Genomic DNA, 20,074 nt, shown 5'->3' on the forward strand with positions numbered 1-20,074 from the left:
GGGATTGTCTAAACCTGTTGACCCAAGTCATCAAATGCTCATGCACTAGGAGAACTGTTGAATAGAAACGCACTTTGACACGAGATGTGGACACCTAAAGTATTTACCTATACTTAAAACCAAAGAGTCCAACTCTATGCAAAATTTCAAGGCATTAAATGTCTCATCACAACTCTTCATGATAACAAGGTTATTATAGTCAGTACTAGGGAGAAAGGGTTGTCAAAACTTGTCGATCCCAAGTCGTCAAATGTCCATGTACTACCAGCAGTGCAGAATAGAAATGTAATTTGGCATGAGGTACATGAACATCTAAATTGTCAATAAGACTAACATGGTCAATAGGCTTTTGTCCATTCAATAAAGCCAAGATGTCTGTACAAGATGTTAAATTGGAAAAAAGAGTTGACACTCATTCGATACTAATAAAGCCAGACATGCAAAATGGGTTTTGAATCTAGAAAATGCTGATTTGAATGGTCCAATGAAGATACCTATCAGCAGTGCAGAATAGAAATGTACTTTGACATGAGGTACATGAACATCTAAATTGTCAATAAGACTAACATGGTCTATAGGCTTTTGTCCATTCAATAAAGCAAAGATGCCTGTACAAGATGTTAAATTGGAAAAAAGAGTTGACACTCATTCAATACTAATAAAGCCAGGCATACAAAATGAGGTTTGAATCTAGTAATTACTGATTTGAATGGTCCAATGAAGATACCTATTGTATTTGAAGTGAAGTATCTCTTGCAATTGGTTAATGACTTTTCCCGGAAAATCTGAGCCCATTTTCTATAAAAATAAGTATGGATTTTTTATCATGGTGTTGGTGTTTTAATTTATCTTTGTTTAGACAACAGGAAATGGAAAAATGCGTATGGTAGAACCATGCTTCAAATTTGGAGGGAAAAATGCTGTAGATATAAACTAAACCTAAGCTAAACTAACCCTTGACACAGACTATAGAGAAAATATACAAATATTAACACTATACAATAATTTCATGGTGGCAAGGGGGTTACCGTTAAATGAAAGACTACTTGCTTACATTTTTGCCTCAGATTACAAGTACTAGACTGATAATATTCATGTTTTGCAAGCAATATTTTCAAATTTAACAAATGTAACCAACCTATCTAAACACACAAATGACAACTTTCAAATATTTAATTCAATTCTGAAATAAAAGACAACTTGAACAAAGAACAACACACAAGTCCAAAGACTAAACAGCTAATTTGCACACAAAGGTTATAACCTAGACAAATACAATGAAATTTACACAAAGCTTGACACTTATTATTCATTCTCAATCAAACCAATGAATTTACCACACAGCTGAACCAGCTTGAATAATAATTTCAACAGCATAAGCTCTGTACTGATGTTGTATCAGTCATCTAGGCTGTAACTTTGTGTGCAAACTAGCTGTTTATCCTTTTGAATGGTGTGTCATTCTTTGTTCAAGTTGCCATTCCTTTCAACATTTTGTTTGCACTAAACAGGTAGTCTTTGTTTAAGCCAGCTAGAAGGTTTTGATTGTGTGCTTAGACAGGTTGCTTTCATTTCTTAAAATTTAAGAATCTTGCTTGAATTCTGGTACCTATAATCTGAAGCAAAGACATAGGTAAGTAGTCATTTACTTATGAGTTCTATATATATAAAAAGTTACTTGTTAGTTTTTCTTCATTCTAAATTCATAATCCCAAGACGGTGAACTGGAAGCCAAGAAATGGAAGGAAACTCACATACTTTATGTAATATTTTGTAATTAATCTGTAGTGTCTTATAGAATCTAAATAATTATCCTAAAGATGAACTGAACAATCATCTTGAAGATGTATTGAAAGGTCATATTGTTGATCGATTTGTACACTGTTTCTCATTTCATGAATATAATTTTGGGTTTCCATCTCCATTTTATTTGCATTTTCGCAATTCAATTACTTGGCTTAGCATTGGTATCAAAGCACAACCTATTTTTTTCATTTTTGTCGTCCTTCAGTTTTGGCACCATTCATTTGGGTCAATATACAATTCACCCTCATTCAATCCAAATTCCTATTATATTCTTGAAATGACTATATTTAAAATTTTAAACCATAAAAAAAAATCCTAAATAAATAAATAACTGACATCTCCATATTTAATACTTTCATATTTAAAATTAAACTTCATTCCTTGATAAATAAATAAAAAACATATGCTTTAATGGTTTAAAATTTTAAATATATAATACTTTTATATAAAAGTATTTATTTAAAGTTTAAACCTACTGAAGTTCCAAATTCCCATTGTATAAAAATAAATAAATTAACACATACGCATCCATTCCATGATAATTAAATAATACTTTATGGTTTAATTTTAAAGTATTAAAATACTCCATCCAAACAAAGATCAAAAGAAGAAAATAAATGCAACAGAAAGAGCAGCAAATGGTGACACATAAAAGCCATTCCTTCCATCTGGATGAAATGGTGATTCTTTCTAAAATTGTAGCCTAAGTTGCCGGTTCCGGTTCGGGCTCAGGTTCGGGTTCAAGATTCGGGTTCGTGGGTTCGGCAAATTGTTTTGGGGGGTTTTGGGTTCATTAATACAAAAACATATAAAAATAAAAAAATATATACATATATGCAGCAGTAGTTAAGTTCAAAATACACCACTATGCTAATAGTCAAACAACATAGCAAAATACACCATCATACTAAGTCACAAGGTTCGAATTCGAATTCAAATTCGACAGCCATGAAATTCGGATGAAATTAGACAAGGGAAAAATTGGAAAAAAAAAATCGGATAAAATTCGCCTTACATAATTTTGTTTATTTTTAAATATATGTATACTTCTTATAAACTATCAAAATAGCTTAACATTGCTAAATAGATTTGAAGTCATTATAAAAAGATGGCACATTTATAAAATATAAACCATAAGAAACATGTGAAATCATTAAACAAAACATTATATTCTCATTATATAATAGCTTAACATTATAAATACATTAAACAAAACATTATATTGTCATTATGTAATTGCTTCTTAACATTATATAATTGCTTAACATTGCTTAACATTATAGATTTGAAGTCATTATATTGTCAGGCAATACTGAATATGGATTATATGAATACCAAAACATTAAACCAAACATTAAACATTAAAAATTGGGGCCAACCAAACATTATATGAATATTGAATACGGATTATATGAATACCGTCGGGCAAACCAAAACATTAATAATTGAAGAAGCCTTCTTGAACACGACTGGACGGCAACGATGGAGGAGGTATGCACGGCAACGATGGAGGAGGTATGCACGACAGCGACAACAAACACAGAGATAACCCGCCACAAACACAAAGAACCCGCCGCAGACACGGAGAACCTGCCGTAGACTCAGAAATCGCTGCCACAAACCCGTCATAGACTCAGAAACCCTAAAAAAATGCTTTTCAGATTTTTCCTTCAGTAAAAAAAAATGATGTCCTTGTCCGTACGAATTAATGGTCGAATTTGAACGATTTTTTTATAAATGTTTGAAATTCGATTAAATTCGAACGTCATCCATGAAAATCGCCGTATTTTGTGACTTAGCCATCATATATTAAAGTTTTAGTTCAAATAACATAACAGAATAGTAAATACACCACCATATTAATGTTTTAGTTCAAAAATAATAATGTCAAGATACAACAATCAGCCATCACTGATCAAATATCATATGGGTCATCAAAAATATCATCATCATCCTCCATATGCCGTGGTAGATTAGAAGAACCAGCTAGGAACAAGCAACAATTAATCTCCAACTCTCCTTGAGAAATGGCAATGAAAAAACGAAGTTTAGCAATGGAGCAAAGTAGTTATGTTTTTTCACTCTATTGTGTAAAAATGAAATAGCTTTTAACTTTTTAGTGTTTTAACTTTTAAGTCATCAAAGTAGGGTTGGTGGATCGAATATGCCTTTTTGGCATTAAAAAAAAAATTTTAAAAGTAAAAAAAAACACTTTTCTGCCAAATTCTGCCCAGGTTCTGCAAAAAGGGGCAAAATTCTACCCAGGTTCTTCTGGGTTTGGCAGGGACGAACCCACAGGGATTGGGCAGGACCCTGTCCAGACCCAGGAAAAACTGGCCCAGGACCAGGACCCGGGGGGAACCAGACCGGGACCCGGGGAGTCCAGGCAAGGAACCGGGTAACTTAGATTGTAGCTAAGAGCGAAAAGCTCCTTCATCTCAAGGTCAATCATGGTGGGCTAAAACAACTGGCAGTGGCCAGGTTTCTATCCTCTGTTGCATGAGCTGTGTAAGGGCAGTTTGCCAAGTGAGAGTGACATCACAAGTGATTAGTTAAAAGAATGATAAAAAATTAGAAAACCATTTTTCTGGGTGCATTCACTCAAGAACTGAAAAATTCACCAAGTTTGCCTGGGATAAACCCACAGTCCTCTCATGTCTCCAAGCAAAATCCCTGATGAATCAGCTCCAAATCCAGACCAGGACTATACTTGGATCTGAGCCTCCAGGCTGGCAAACTGGTGACATAGATAAAAACTGATGAACATCTTTGAGATTCAGGGTTTAGAAGAAATTAATTGTGATCCCAATCTCTACATCAAAATCACTAATGATGACATAGCAATCCTAATTGTCTTTGTCAATGATTTTGCCATCATGGAGAGTGGAGACAACAGTGTTGAATACTGAAATTTGTTTTTTTTTTTGACATGACATATTGGTATCTTACATTATAGCTTAGGTGTAGAATTTTGACAGCTTGATCATATTAATTGTCTCACAAACTATGCCAAAGCAATCCAATAAAAATTCAAAAATAATGGAGTGGAATCCAAAATCTTCACCCATGGAAGTTGGGATTAAACTCTCACAAAATCCATATTATTGTCAGCTGGTAGGCAGTTTGATTTACCACAAGAAAAACCAACGCACTTACATACCCTTAGTTGCAAGGAATCAGATGAGTCAGAAAAGGGAGGACTTTATCATGTCTAAAATACTAAAATTTATAATGTGTTAAATACTAAAATTTATCATGTGTAAAACACTAAAATTATTTTTTGTAAACGGCTGTGAAATGAAAAAATATGCAATTTTTATAACTGTTAATATTTAAAACTATTTTATGTACTTCACAGTTGACACTCATAGAACCATACTGTGGCTTTGAAAGATTTTCAAACAAGGTTCGTAAGTAAAGCATAAGATACTGTTAAATAAGTATAATGTAAGCACAAACTGATTAAAACCAGTTCCTTACCAGAATTGAGACACATGTCAATGGACCTGGATATGTGGAAATTAAGGCTCCAAAAGAGACTGTAGCATTGGCAACCATGAAATGTCTGAATGCAAGAACAAACTAGACATTAACACGTGGATTTAATATGTAGAGCAGACAAAGCAATAATATTTTTTACAGAAATTGATGTGAAGCATTCAACTTCTCAACCTTCATGTCAGAGAATTCATCAGAATTAAATGCTAAAAGAGATTAAGTTTTCTGAATTTATAAAGAAGCAAACAATTACATGTTTTTGATTGCCAACTCCTTTGCCCAAAACTGTGAACGTTGTACCAACTGTATACCAAAAATCAAACAGAAAGCTTTTGCATCAACAACGAAAAATATCTAGTAGTATCTTCTAAAAGCCAAATGTATGAGATATTACCATAAAACCAAGTGAATTGAACCTATGAAACAAATGCCAATGGTCCATAACTACTAGGAATTTTAAGTTTAACAAAGTATCAAAATGTATTGAGGCACAACTGATAGAGCTGTTATAACAACAAAAATTGAAAAACTGGAGCTTGGAGTGCGATGAAAGAACCTTATCCCGTATGTCCAATCCCAAGAAATTTTTTGTTCCACAGAATCTTTTAGCAAGCAATATCAAAAACCTGCCACTTCCTGGAGATCCATATCAAAAAATTACCCCCCAATAATACTTTTCTAGTAGCCTAGCCAGTAAAATCTCAGTTGAAAAAAATCTATGCACGTGGAGAACATGTTGCATTCTTATGGGTGTAGAAAGAGAATATCAGTAAGTGTGAATGAAACTACAAATTACACTGTAGTATGTACAGCCAATGAAGATACTGGAAGAAAGGGTTGCCTGAAGCCTTGCCAATATCAAAACAAAAGTAATGAATAAGGCAGATAGCGCAAAAAATTTATAAGTTTGTCTATTGTCAGCTAACACATATAAGCTAGAACAGACAGAGAAACACATTGCATTGAAACTTTAATTAGGCCTCCTGCAAAAGATGACAACAAATTAAATAGCGAACTTTCTTCCTTTGGAGTATATCCTGATTACCCTCCCGTACATATCAAGAAAGAACAAAAAAATTCATCAATGACTCCAAACTACTGGAAAGGGGGTTGTGGAAACTTGATAAATGTCATGTCCCCGAATAAGGCCCAGTAGAAAATCGTTTGAAACAAGTGTTTTTTTTTAAAACACTATAGATCAATAAATAATATTAGATATATTAATATTAATAAATATTTTCTCCTGAAGGCCAACCTGTACAAGTTTGTTTGTTATTTTCCTTGGGCCAACCTGAGATTTTCTTTTATTAATGCCTATATATATGAGCTACAGGGTTCTTTTGGGATCGTCAAGGATTTAAGATCTGAAACTCTTTCTCAAGATGCGATAAGTCTGAGACAAAACCCTCAGCTCTAGTCAACCCAGGCAGAACGAAAAACTCAACTTTTAGCGCTATTCACGATTTCTCTTTTTGAGCCAACTCAACTTTCACTGGTATTCACAACATAATTCTCCAGGATTCAGCGCTATTCACTGGAGCATCTACAATATTGACTATGGAGATTTAATGTTGTAGAAGCACAGGACACAAGGAGACACGACTTGCATCAGAGAAGCGCTCAACTAAATCCAATCAGCACCTACAGCCATGCGATAGAGGATTCATTATCTTACATCTCGCAGTTGCAGCATCGTGCCACTTCCAAGGTGCCAATATCCCATATCAATACATTGGACCAACGGCACAAAGGCATGCCTAAAATTAGAGACCACCAAGGACTGGCACACTTCGTTTAAGTATGAACCCTTTTACTTCTGTTACCAGATCAATGTGCTTTTTATGATGATTAGAAACTCAGAACTGTTATACATATAATCTACTTCTATTTGAACTGCTTAAATGAAGCTATTCGTGTAATAAAGGCATCCTAATTGTATGGATTGTTATATATACATTTTGAACTGAGACTCTGGATCATTTTGCTGTTGGCTATTTTTCTATGAAAAATCATTCTAGAATTTCAGATTGGTTTCTGTGTTGTTGTATTTCTGCTTGCCATGAACAATCATTTTGGATTTTAATATTATTTTTTTGTGGGGTATATTTCAGTGGTATCAGAGTGTGGCTTCCTGCCGGCCTGTGTGTATGATTCATAAGCCACATAGATGTAAGGTATCATCAAAGAGAGGAGGAGGCTGCCATGGGTGACAAAGAGGAAGACAACCCTCAAGAATTCATTGAAGAGACCAAAGAGTTCCAGACCAACAAGAGGGACACCATCCTGGAAATGGTCCAACTTTCAAGAGAACTGAATTAGCAATTGAGTTGGTAGACCTGTACAGAATGGAGTAGAAGGGAGCATCTCTGGTGGTGAAAGGGCTTCAGCCAACACAAGAACTTTTAGGGCTAGATTTCTGGAAAAAGAAGGGGGAGCAAGCAGGGAGGAAGAGCCACCTGACCAGGAAGATGAAATTACAAGACTTCATGATGAATGCAATGCCTTAAGCGCTGTCATACACAGATACATAACTTTTACAGAATACTATGAGATGAAGGCGAGAAATAGGCATAGGAAGAGAAAGTATGAAGAACGAGAGGACATTCAACACCATTTGGGAAAGATCACCATTCCTACTTTTGATGGATCCAGTAGCTCTTCACCAAGAGCTTGGCTGCAGAAACTCATAGTCTTTTTTGTAGAAGGCCTAGTTGAACCCTTCAAAGGTTTAGTAAGGGCATTTGATCCGAGTTCATTGCAAGAAGCCATCAAGAGAGCTCTAAATTTAGAGGATTCGGTGACCAAGGACAAATTCTATTCCAAGAAAGCACCTCCTATTCTGCCAAAGAGACCATTTTAGAAGAGCATGCCACCTCCCAAGGTATTACCTCCTAAGCCAAACCAAGTAGAGGTGTCTAAGAACGAACTCTAAAGTAAAAAGCTATGTTTCACATGCAGAGATCCATGGCAACCAGGACATAGATGTTTGGGGAAGGGACAAATACACTATATAGAGCTAGTCTCTGATTAGGATAAAAAAGATGATGAACCTGAGCCAAAGATAGCTGTAGATGAGATTGAGCATGGTCACCAAGGAGGGGAGCATCCAAGAGGTAAACTAGCAGCACTATCAGGAGCGCCTGTGTTAGAAGGATCTTGCAAGGAGAAAAGGTGACAGTTCTTATTGATAGCAGGGCTACTCACAATTACATTGAGAAGGGGTAAGTGACTAAAATAGGATTGCAGACATAAGAATTCATTTTGTTCAATATTATAGTAGCAAGTGAGACAATTCTTCCTTGTAACAGAAGGATTCAGCAAATGGAGTTCACCTTAGGGGAATACAAGGTGCGAATCTATGTTATCAGCATGGGTGATACAAAGTTGCTCTTAGGAGGGCAATGGTTGTACTTGCTCGGCAAATATAAACAAAGTTACCAAACTATGGAGTTAACTTTCAAACCTAATCGGAAGGAGGTATCTCTACATGGCCTTTCTAATGGGGGACCCATCATGGTTTCACCTAAGATGATGGAGAGAGACTTTCGTAGAGATCAAGTAGCATGGGCAGCTGAATGTTTGAATATGGATACAAGTCCCTCAAGGATGGGAGACTCTACCATGTTGATATCCAATTCATTTTGGACAAGCATAGTAAGGTTTTCAATGACATTCCCTTTGGTCTACCACTGGATAGAGGACTCTTGTTAGAGTATTGGGCGACTACAACACCCTCGGGATCTATGGGACCAAAATAACTTCCACAAGAGAGTGGCAAGAAGATTGCATCACAATGCAAGCTTGATCATATTGCTAATGGACATAAAAATGTACATAATGAGCCTTGCTCATTTTGGCAAGAGTAGGAGACAAGACAACACAAAATGTGCACAAGTGTCTCAATCTCATAGGAGGTTAGGTTAAGTCAACAACTACACAACCACCCAATTAAGTGTCGGTTACCTAAGTGTAACTTAAGTGAATGTAAGTAAGGAAACTACATACACCAACAGCGCGCCCCCCCCGCCCCCCCCCCCCAACCTTAAGTGCTACTTAGGGAGTATAAACATACAATATGGGTCCTGGCTACTAAGCCATGTTAGGTGAGCATCATGTACAATGCAAAATGCAATCTCTCACAAGCGGAGAAAAGGAGAAAACCACATGAGAAAAAACTCTTTTTCCAAAAGAGAGAAAATAAAACAGAAAATGATGATGCATGGAAGACTCAAGACCCCCCAAGGACTACATACATGATGTATAAACAATCAAATATGTCCCCATAGGAAGGAAAGACGGAAACTACATAACCCCCCCATAGTGGACAATTCCTATAGAAATAGTGAGTGCTTAAAAGAAAAACATAGTACAATGCCTACAAACAACATTTCTCCCCTTAGGAAGAAGATAAACCAAGTGCAAATACAAGAATGCTTCCCATTCTGGATAGGAATTAGAAAGTGAAATCCAAATGTAGGATAATGATGTCTTTGAAATCTGCTCATATGTTGCCAACTCCATGGATAATGAAGATGCCACAAACCAATCAAGTGCACACCCAATCACAATAAAAGGTGACAATGGACTAATGGAAACTGATTTTGAACAAGCTCCAAAGACAAAGATGAAGCAACAACACTAGTGCCACAACTATCATTAAATAAGAGAACCCTCAAATGTGTCCTCCAAATCTGAAATCTGAGACTCCACAAACAATGAACCAATGTCTGACAAATAGGAATCCCAGTCAGGAAGAAAAATAGATACCTCTTGCAATGCTTCACTAGAATCACCAACAAGAGATGAATGTGTGATCTCAATTGGACAAGCAGGAGCTGTAACTGGAGTTTTTGGATCATCAAAACTATCAAGTGTTGGTTTATATTCAAACTCCTCTAAGGTACGAGTATCAAAGGGAATATTGTCAACATCAAGTGGAAGAAGCCAATTTGAAGCAGGATTTTAAAGCAGGATCATTTGGGAATGAACATGTGGATCTCCAAAAATCTCCCAATGAATGGGCCAAACTATGTGTCGGCACTGAATACCTCCGAACTTGGGGTAGATGTCATGGAAGAATCTTGGATTAATGCTACAACCAATCAACCCTATGATATGATCATTTCTATCACCCCAAACTGATTGCTTCCACTATGACTTTGGCTTAAGAATAAGTCCATAAAGATGAGGCAAAAGATTAAACCATCTACAATGTGATGATTCCTTTTACGCATGACTCATAATTGTCCTTAGTCAAAGTGATAACAAAAGGATGTTTTGCATAACCCATGATTACATCAATGATACGCTTCTCAAATCACAAATAGAGATCAAAAACATGAAATATAGCTGAAATGAAGTAACTAGATCAATGTAGCACCTCCTCAACTGTCAAAACATCCAAGTAATCCACCAGTATGCAAAAGAAACAAAACTAAATCACATATTTCCCTGGGATAGAATCTGGAAAATGTGCATGGATGACTTTTAGTGCTCCTCAATACCTTTCCAACGCTGCTAGAATCACGAGAATCGAAGATTGTGGCACAAAGTTATGAACTCGGGAGCCAAAAATGATGATCTAACTTTGATCAGCATAAACACTATTCAAATGGCAAAATATTGAGAAAATTTCACCACCATTGCAGAGTTGACAAAATCAATTTTCCATCGATATCTCATTTGCCAAATTTTGCCTCCGTTACCCAAGTTATGAACAAATGGAAAATACCACCCTTAGAGGTATAAAGAGGGCAACAAGAACATCAGTTATAAGTTTGAATTTTTTTTAGCGCAAAGCACTTTGGGTACTCTACGCCAACCACATAGGATAAAATAAAAATACCAACAACCTACATACAAAAACATTGATCAAAATAAAATGCCTTTCCAAAGACGAGGGCCAACCAAACAGTGCATCAATCACCAACATTTAAATTTGTCAACAAGTGATGCAATAAAAATGCATCCCATCAAGGGGTACTGGATGTTGCGGGCCAAACAATAAAGAAAGGTCGAGTAATAATGAGAGCCCAATAAAAAAATCTCCACACAACATAAAACAAATGCACAAACCCGATCAATAAATAGACCCCACCTAATATATATGATGCCTCAAAAACTGAGATGATGAGCCCTGAGAAAAGCCAATATAACTATTGCTTGTGTGAGTCGATGAGGTAGACAAACGACCCAATTGACACTTTAAGGAAAGGAGGCCGCCATATATAAAGGAAAAGAACGTGCCTATCACATTTAGGTCAGTGACCAATGAATGACCACAATGGACAGATAAATGGTGAATTAAGGCAACCCAACAATGCCCACGGATTGTCAATAACAAAGGAGCCAAATATGTCTTTCAATGCGGCTAACAAAAACTCTATAGTTAATAGGATAAGGTCACAAAGCCGATCAATGGTTGAAATCTAGCTCACAAAGTCCATGAAGCCCACAAGGTCAAGGAATAGAAAGCTTGCCAAGATTGATATGGACTAGCAAATACAATAAAATTATAAAACGGTTCTTCACGGGCCCTATGCAAATTAAGATGGCCAATAAACTTGTCTTTTGGAGAGTTATGCCAATGATTTCAACACGGGTCTCAAACCCACCGAACAATGAAACCTCTTGATAACAAACCACCATAAACACTCACGAGTTGGCAGATGCATAATCAAGGTGCTTCAAAAAATTGTTGTGAAGACAATGAAGCCACAATCTTTGGTGAAGTTAACACACAAGGATGATAAGGTACAATGCATCTAGCAAGAAAACCTTATCATTGCCTTCACCAACGAAGAGGAAAGGTGCCAGATCTGATATGATTATATTTGCACCCTCAAATGGACAGTCACCAATATAAAACACCGCAGAGAGAAGCCACAAAAAGATGCAGGTGTAAGTGCATTGTATATGCGCTGTCCAGCCATACACAAAGTACAACCAATGATATATACATCGGGTTGCAAAGGAACAACGCCTTTGTCCACAATGTGTTCTAGAAGCATGAAACATAGGCTGCTACAAAAAAACACAACATCTGCCAATATACAGATTTGCAAAGGAAGAATAAGCCCGACACAATGAGACAACCACCAAATCCGCCTATAGAGTTCAATAAATAAAACTCTAAACAAGTGAAATATGCCTGCAAAGGAGCTAGATCTAGCAAGTACTGTGCAAGAGATATCACACAAACTCACGACAAAGTGTGTCCAATACAATATTTTGCCCAAAATAATATTACTATCCAAATTTGACTAAATTTGTTGAAAATGAATGAATGAGAGAAAAACATTTCTGCAATTTGCTGCTATTCGAGAGGGGCCAATGGCCCTCCAACTAAAAATTTTTTGCTTTTGAAAAAATATTACCTGGATATAGGCATATTTGTAGTCAAAATTCATCAAATCGACCTCCCGGACACATTGGTGATGCCCAATCAGACTCAAACTACACCCAGCAAGAGCTTCAAGCCAAAATCATGTCCCTTGAGGAGTCTTCAAACCTAGAGAGCTCTAATACCATGTTAGAGCATTAGGTGACTCTACAACACCCTTACAATCTATGAGACCAAAATAACTTCCACGAGAGAATGACAAGAAAATGTACATGGAAATGTACATAATGAGCCTTGCTTATAAAGGCAAGAATAGGATATGGACAAGTGTCTTCTGCTCTTTCCTTTATATGAAAGGACCATCTATGTACATTTTCATGTCCATTAGCAATATAATCAAGCTTGCATTGTGATGCAATCTTCTTGCCATTCTCTTGTGGAAATTATTTTGGTCTAACAGATCCTTAGGGTGTTGTAGAGTCACCTATTACTCTAACAATTCCAGCATATGATTGAGATTGAGGGACCAAAACCCATCATCACAACTCCATATCACCATCCCAGAAAATAAAAGGAAGAGATTGAAAAAGCAATAGAGACCTATTAGAAATGGAGCACATAAGGCCTAGCTTTAGTCCATTTGCTTCATCCATTGTTTTGATCAGGAAGAAAGATGGGACTATGAGAATGTGCATCTATTATAGAGCACTCAACAAAAGGACAATCAAAAACCGCTACCATTTATACAAGATTGACGAATTGATTGATGAGCTTCATGGTGCGGTGTATTTCTCCAAGATTGACTTGAGATCGAGGTACCGTCAAATAAAGGTGAGAGATGAGGAACAAAACAGCTTTCAGATGTCACTACGGGCATTATGAGTTCATGGTCATGCAATTTGGATTAACCAATGGGCCCACCACTTTCCAGTCATGCATGAATTTTGTATACATTCTTCAATTGAGGAAATTTGTATTGGTTTTCTTTGATGACATTTTAATTTACAGCAAGACATGCAAGGGCCATTCGAAACATCTAAATGAAGTGTTTAGCATACTCGAGCAGCATTCCTTTTATGCCAAGGTCTCCAAATGTGAGTTTGGGTTGATTGAAATTTTATATTTGGGGTTCAAGATTAGTGCCCAGTGGGTTAGTGTGGATGAGGAGAAGATCAAGGCAATCCAGGATTGGCCTAAATTGAGGAATTTGACACACTTGAAAAGATTTATGGGACTTTGCAGCTATTACAGGAGATTTGTATAAGGGTTCTCACAACTTGCAGCTCCTTTGACAAATTTGACAAAGACGGGGGCATTCTCTTAGAGTACAGCAGGATTTTGATAAACGCAAGGACGTAATGAGTTCATGTCCTATTTTGGCAATTCAAGATTTCTCACTTCCTTTTATTTTAGAATGTGATGCTTTAGGAGAGGGCATTGGGGCAGTCCTGGTTCAAGATAAACACCTCATAGCGTTTGGGAGGAGGAAGCTCAAGGAGTTGGAATGGAATTTCTCTATTTATGACAAGGAGATGTTGGCTATCATGCATGCACTAGTCAAATTTAGGCAATACTTGGTTTGTGGGAAGTTTGTGGTCAAAACGGATCATAACAGCAAAAATGGGTAAGTAAACTTCAAGCCTATGATTTTGACATTGAGTGTGTAAAAGGGAAAAATAATATGGTGGCTGATGCACTCTTTAGGAAACCTTATTTCTATTCTATAACTAATATATCTCCTGATTGGAAGGCTACTATAATGGCTGAGTATGTTAAGGATCCAATTGCTAATGATACTTTGGAAGGAAAGTTGCAAGATGATAGGTTCAAGGTGGTGGATGAGTTCAGCCTCTACAAAGACCGGGTGTATCTTATACTTACATTCAAGATTAAGGAGAGGATTTTCAGGGCATGTCATGGCACACCACTTGCTGGTCACTCGGGTTTCTACAAGACATACAAGCAGGTGAGAGAACGTTGTTCATGGAAAGGGCTCAAAAAAAATGTGTTACAACATGTAGAGTGTATGGTATGCCAACAAAACAAAACAGAACATGTTTTACCAGCTGGTTTGTTGCAGCCCCTACCCATTCCAAATCAGAAACGGGAGAGCAAATCCATGGATTTTATTACAGGGTTGCCAAAGGTACAAGGTAAGGATTGTATATATGTAGTTGTTGATAGGCTCACTTTCATGCAATTCCTTCAGAATATAAGGCTCCACAAGTAGCAGATTTATTTTTTAGAGAGATTTTTAGACTCCATGGTTTGCCAAAGAACATTGCAAGTGATAGGGGATAGCAGATTTCTCAGCTTGTTTTAGCAAGAACTCTTTCAATTGTCAAGCATGGAGTTAACACCAAGCACTAGCTATCACCCACAAACTGATGGGCAAACCAATGTAGTGAACAAATGGATAGAGAGCTACCTAAGGAGCTGCGTTACATGGCAGCAAACAGCATGGATCAAGTGGTCGCACTTGGGAGAATCTTGCTCCAATACAACACATCGCATGTCAATATGTATCGCTCGCTTTAAGGCACTTTATGGTTATGATGCTACCTCATTCATGGATTCGATCCTTACAGATAGTAGAGTTCCAAGAGCAAAGGATGTGGTACTACAAAGTATGGATATCTTGAAAGCTCTCAAAGAAAGGCACCAAACAAAAAGGATTTTTGAGGTTGGCGACATGGTGTTCTTGAGGCTGCAGCCCTATTAACACTCTTCTCTCAAAGGGAGTGGAGCAAAGAAGTTGAAACCACAATAATATGGACCCTACAAGGTGTTGAGGACGGTTGGTGAGGTAGCTTATGAGCAGGAACTTCCATCCAATAGCAGAACACATAATGTTTTCCATGTCTGATGCCTCAAGAAGGCTCTTGGACAACATATCTCCCCTTCAGTTGGGTTGCCACCATTGGACGACAAGGAAAAGTTAACTCTTGAACCTAATACCATTTTGGATGTGAGGGAAAAGAAGCTGAGAAACAAGGTCATTCTAAAATACTTGGTCAAATGCAAGAACCTACCAATGAAAGATGCAACATGGGAAGTTGCGGATATCTTTGAGCATCCAAAACAAGGTTGCTTGAGGACAAGCAACATCTTGGACGGGAGGACCGTCATGTCCCCAGAAAAGCCCCAATGGAATTTTGTTTGAAACAAGAAATAAAAGTTGTTTTTTTCTAAAAACACTATATATCAATAAATAATATTAAATCATAGATGACTCACTCGCCGAAAACTCGGCGAGTGACAAAAACTCACCAAGGTTTTGGGCCTGGCGAGTAGTAACGACTTCTACTCGCCAAGAAAACTCGCCGAGCTTTTGGCGAGTTTTTGCCAAAAACTCGCCCGCGTTTCCTTATCAACCGAAAACGGCTTAAAAATGCTTTTATTTTTTGTTTTCCAATATTATTTTGGGCTGAGAAGGGGGAAACTCATTTGGAAGGCTTGGAAGGTGATTTGGGGTGGTTATTGAGTGATTCCAAGTGGATTTGAAGGGGATTTGAAGGGAAAATCAGATTCCTGGTAAGTTTTTTAATTTTTTTTTCTATGTTTTTTTAAAACAATTTGTTTATTTTTTGTTGCATTTAGATTGATTACAAATGATTCCTAGGTAGTCTAAATCATTTCTAAGTTATTTACACAAGATTTAACACAAGTTTTGTTGAATTTTCACAATTTTTTCGAAGAATCTAGTTTTCAAAAAAAAATTCAAACCCTACCTTTTTTTAAAAAAAATTTCGAATGATGTCTAAATTTATTTAAACTAATGTAGATAGTTTGCTTAGTGCTAAATTGTTTAACTAAAACGTTAATTTTTTTTTTTCACTTTGTATGTGTAGGTTAAGTAAGCATTAATCATGGCAAGGGAGCAATGGCCACTAGATCCATGCCCATCTGGATTTATAGGCACCCGTCCTAGAGGTGCTAGAGATGGGGCATGGAGGTATGCCTATGAGGGACCCAATCCTGGGTCAATTATATGCATAAAGTGTGAGAGAATACTTCATGGAGGCATCAACCGCCTCAAATACCACCTTGCAGGAATAGATAGGCATGATGCTAGAGCATACCCTGGGACCAGTGAAGAAATAAAAAGACAAATGAATGCCCTACTTGTAGCTGGGGAAGAGAAGAAATTGCAAAGGGAGAGGACAAAGCTAGCCATGAGATCAGCCATAGCTGAATCTCAAGGTGTTTCTATTGACCTTGAAGAGGAAGAAGAAGCACTTGAGGGCATAGTGGGCTCTCGGCGTGGCCCACGTATCCGCAAACCCACCATCAGCTCGCCCATTGCTTTTGCTTCCTCTAGTAGAGTACCTGGCCCTATTCCACTTCCATCACAACAATCAAGGTCGATAGGTGATTATTTTGTGCCCAGAAACACACCTGGAGCACAACCATCATTAAAGGCTAGTGGATGGAATAAGGAGGTACATGAGAAAACTGACATTGCAGTTGCTGATTTTTGGTACTTCAACAACATTGCATTCAATGTGGCGGATAATGCTTATTGGCTGAATTTGGTGACTGCTATGACAGTTTCAGGAAAGGGGTACAAGGCCCCTTCTCGCAGGGATTTGAGCGGGAGGTTAGTAAATTACTACATAGTCCACTTGATTTCATTTTTAATTATTTTTTAGATTTCTTGTTTATTAAATCAAAATTGTGTACTAATACCTAATTTCACTTTGCACTTACAGGTTGCTCACAAATGCAGTTGTTAGGGCAAGAGAAGTAGTGATGGAGGATCAAAAAATTGATTGGGCAAATTATGGCTGCACCATTCTTTCTGATGGGTGGACAGATGGCAAGAACCGCACCATCATCAATTTTTTGGTCACTTGCAAAGACAATGTAGTGTTCTTGAAATCTGTTGATGCCTCCAACAAGGTGAAAAATGCAGAAACATTGGTTGGAATGTTCGAGCATGTCATCATGGAGGTGGGGCTAGAGAATGTGGTGCAAATCATCACAGATAATGCAGCAGCATATGTGTCAGCAGGTAGAATCCTTTTGAATTATCACCTTTAGGCATTAGCAATATTCTCATTTGTTGTGGGTTTTGTTTTACTTGGTTGCATATTTCTTAAGAATAAATTCTTCTTTTGCAGGAAGAATCCTCCAAGAGAGGCACCCCACTCTTTTTTGGACACCTTGTGCAGCACATGTCCTTGACCTTCTTTTGGAGGACATAGAAAAACTTGAGTGGGTGACTCCAGTTATGGAAGATGCAAGGAGGATCACCAAATATATCTACAATCACCCTTGGGTCCTAAATTTGATGAGACAACACACGCAAGGGAAAGATTTGGTGAGAGCTGGTGTCACAAGGTTTGCAACGATTTTCTTGACGTTGCAAAGCATTCTTGCTGCATTGACTTCTTTGAAACAAATGTTTGTGAGTGGAGAATGGCTTAACTCACCTTATTCAAAGAAGCGTAAAGAAGAGGCTGTCGCATGCATAGTCCTCGACAACCAATTTAAACAAAGGGCTGCAGAGATTGTGAAGGTTGTTACTTCAAAACTTTAATTTTTAAATTTTAGTTATTCTTGATTCAAGTCTCTCATTACTAATTTGTAACTTCATTATTTAAATTTTGATCTTTTTGTAATTTGTATTTTTCAATTGTAGGTGTCAGAGCCCTTGGTTCGAGTTCTTCGCTTGGTGGATGGGGATAAAACCCCAATGGGATATCTTTATGAGGCCATGGATAGGGTCAAGGAGTCTATCAAAAATTACTACAAGGGGGATGGGCTCAAATTTGATCCCATTTGGAAAATTGTTGATAGGAGGTGGAACAATCAGCTCCACCAACCCATTCATGCAGCAGGGTACTTCCTCAACCCTCGTTTTAGGTTCGAGGGTTCTTACTCAGATTCGAATGGAGAAGTCATGGAGGGCCTCAGTACATGCATTGAGAGGATGGTACCTGATGTTGAGGAGAGAGACCTCATTGTGAGTGAGCTCCAAAATTATGAGGGAGGAAGAGGTAAGCTATTCTCTTCAAAGCTGGCTAGGAGAGGAAGAACCACTCAAACCCCAGGTATAACATTTGCCACTTGGATTTTGGGATCTAAAGACTAAAATGATTGATAAATTATGTTTTCTCTTTTCTCTTTGCTTTCTAACTTTTCCATTTTATTTATTTTGCAGATGCTTGGTGGCAAAATTGGGGTGGAAACACCCCACATCTCAAAAAATTTGCCCTCAGAGTCTTATGTCAGCCTTGCAGTTCATCCAATTGTGAGCGAAATTGGAGCTTGTTTGAAGCAATCCACACGAAGAAGAGGAGCAAGTTAGCATAGAAACGGCTCAATGACCTTGTCTACGTGCAATATAATCTTCGATTGCGCGTAAAGAAGGAAGAGGAACTAGAAGGTGGTCCAATTGACTTGGATGATATAGATCCTTACAGTGATTGGACATCACAGGAGCAGCTCCATTGTTTTCCGACACTGACATCACTGATTTGGAGAGGCAGGCTATGGAGGAGGGGGGTGGATTTGGTTTCAGGCTGGATGACATTGAGGAGGATGAGGATGAGGATGAGGATTCATTGCTAGTGCCAGAGGCAGGTGGAGACATAGCTTCATCCAGGATGCAGGATGAGTCTCAATCAACCATACCGAGCGAGGAGGCACAGTCACGCCCAGTCCAACAACAGACTTATACGACTAGACAGTCTAGACCCTCTAGTTCTACCTCTCCCCATGTTTTTGCTAGAGCTGGGAAGAGGAAGTTGTAATTGTAATTTGTAATGATGTATTTACTTTTGTTTTTACAAAAACTATTTAGTAATTTACTATTTTGCTTCAGGCTTCCAGCCATCAGCATTCCTCATGAGGATGCGATTTTGTAGACACTTTGCATTTAAATATATCTAGAATCAGCTTGTTTCTTTTGTGTTATCATTTATTGACTCATTGGATGCATCTTCTCATTAAAAATTGCAAAAAAAATGCGTTTTTTACTAAGTTTAAGCGTGTTTTTAAGTTGCCGAGTTTTTCGCCAAGTTTTTCCAAGTTTTTCCCGAGTTTTCGCCGAGTTTTTTTCCCAAGGGCTTGGCGAGTCGAGCCGAGTCGGGAGTAGTTCAACTATGATACTAATATTAATAAATATTTTCTCCTAAAGGCCAACCAATGCAAGTTTGTTTGTTATTTTCCTTCAACTGACCTGAAATTTTCTTTTATTAGCGCCTATTATATGAGCTACGAGACTCTTTTGGGATCATCACAGAATTATGATTCCTTTAATTAATTTAATTAATTTATTCCCTTATAATTTCTTATTATAATCAACTGGGAATAAAAATGCATCAGACGTCCTTGTTGGAGAATCAATCAAAAAAAGGGGACATTACACTTTGACCACAAGTTCCAAGAGAAATAACATAATCTCAAACTCTAAATTGAGAT

General features: G+C 37.5%; 1 protein-coding gene across 12 annotated transcripts in view; it reads right to left on the bottom strand.

Annotated features, from left to right (window-relative positions):
* Positions 1–20,074, bottom strand: part of LOC131051075 (uncharacterized) — a 190,223-nt gene that overhangs the window by 96,430 nt on the left and 73,719 nt on the right. For 7 of the 12 annotated variants that reach the window (XM_057985464.2, XM_057985471.2, XM_057985456.2 and 4 more), the window contains 4 exons: positions 5,861–5,940; positions 5,558–5,607; positions 5,287–5,371; positions 3,226–3,417 (listed from right to left, as the gene is read on the bottom strand). In XM_057985464.2, coding sequence (XP_057841447.2) covers positions 3,226–3,417; positions 5,287–5,371; positions 5,558–5,607; positions 5,861–5,940 — 407 coding nt within the window. The remainder of the gene's footprint in view (positions 1–3,225; positions 3,418–5,286; positions 5,372–5,557; positions 5,608–5,860; positions 5,941–20,074) is intronic. The other 5 variants (XM_057985503.2, XM_057985495.2, XM_057985519.2 and 2 more) reach the window with 1 other exon arrangement.

This window comes from Cryptomeria japonica, chromosome 2 (genome assembly GCF_030272615.1).
Source record: "Cryptomeria japonica chromosome 2, Sugi_1.0, whole genome shotgun sequence".
NCBI lineage: Eukaryota > Viridiplantae > Streptophyta > Pinopsida > Cupressales > Cupressaceae > Cryptomeria > Cryptomeria japonica.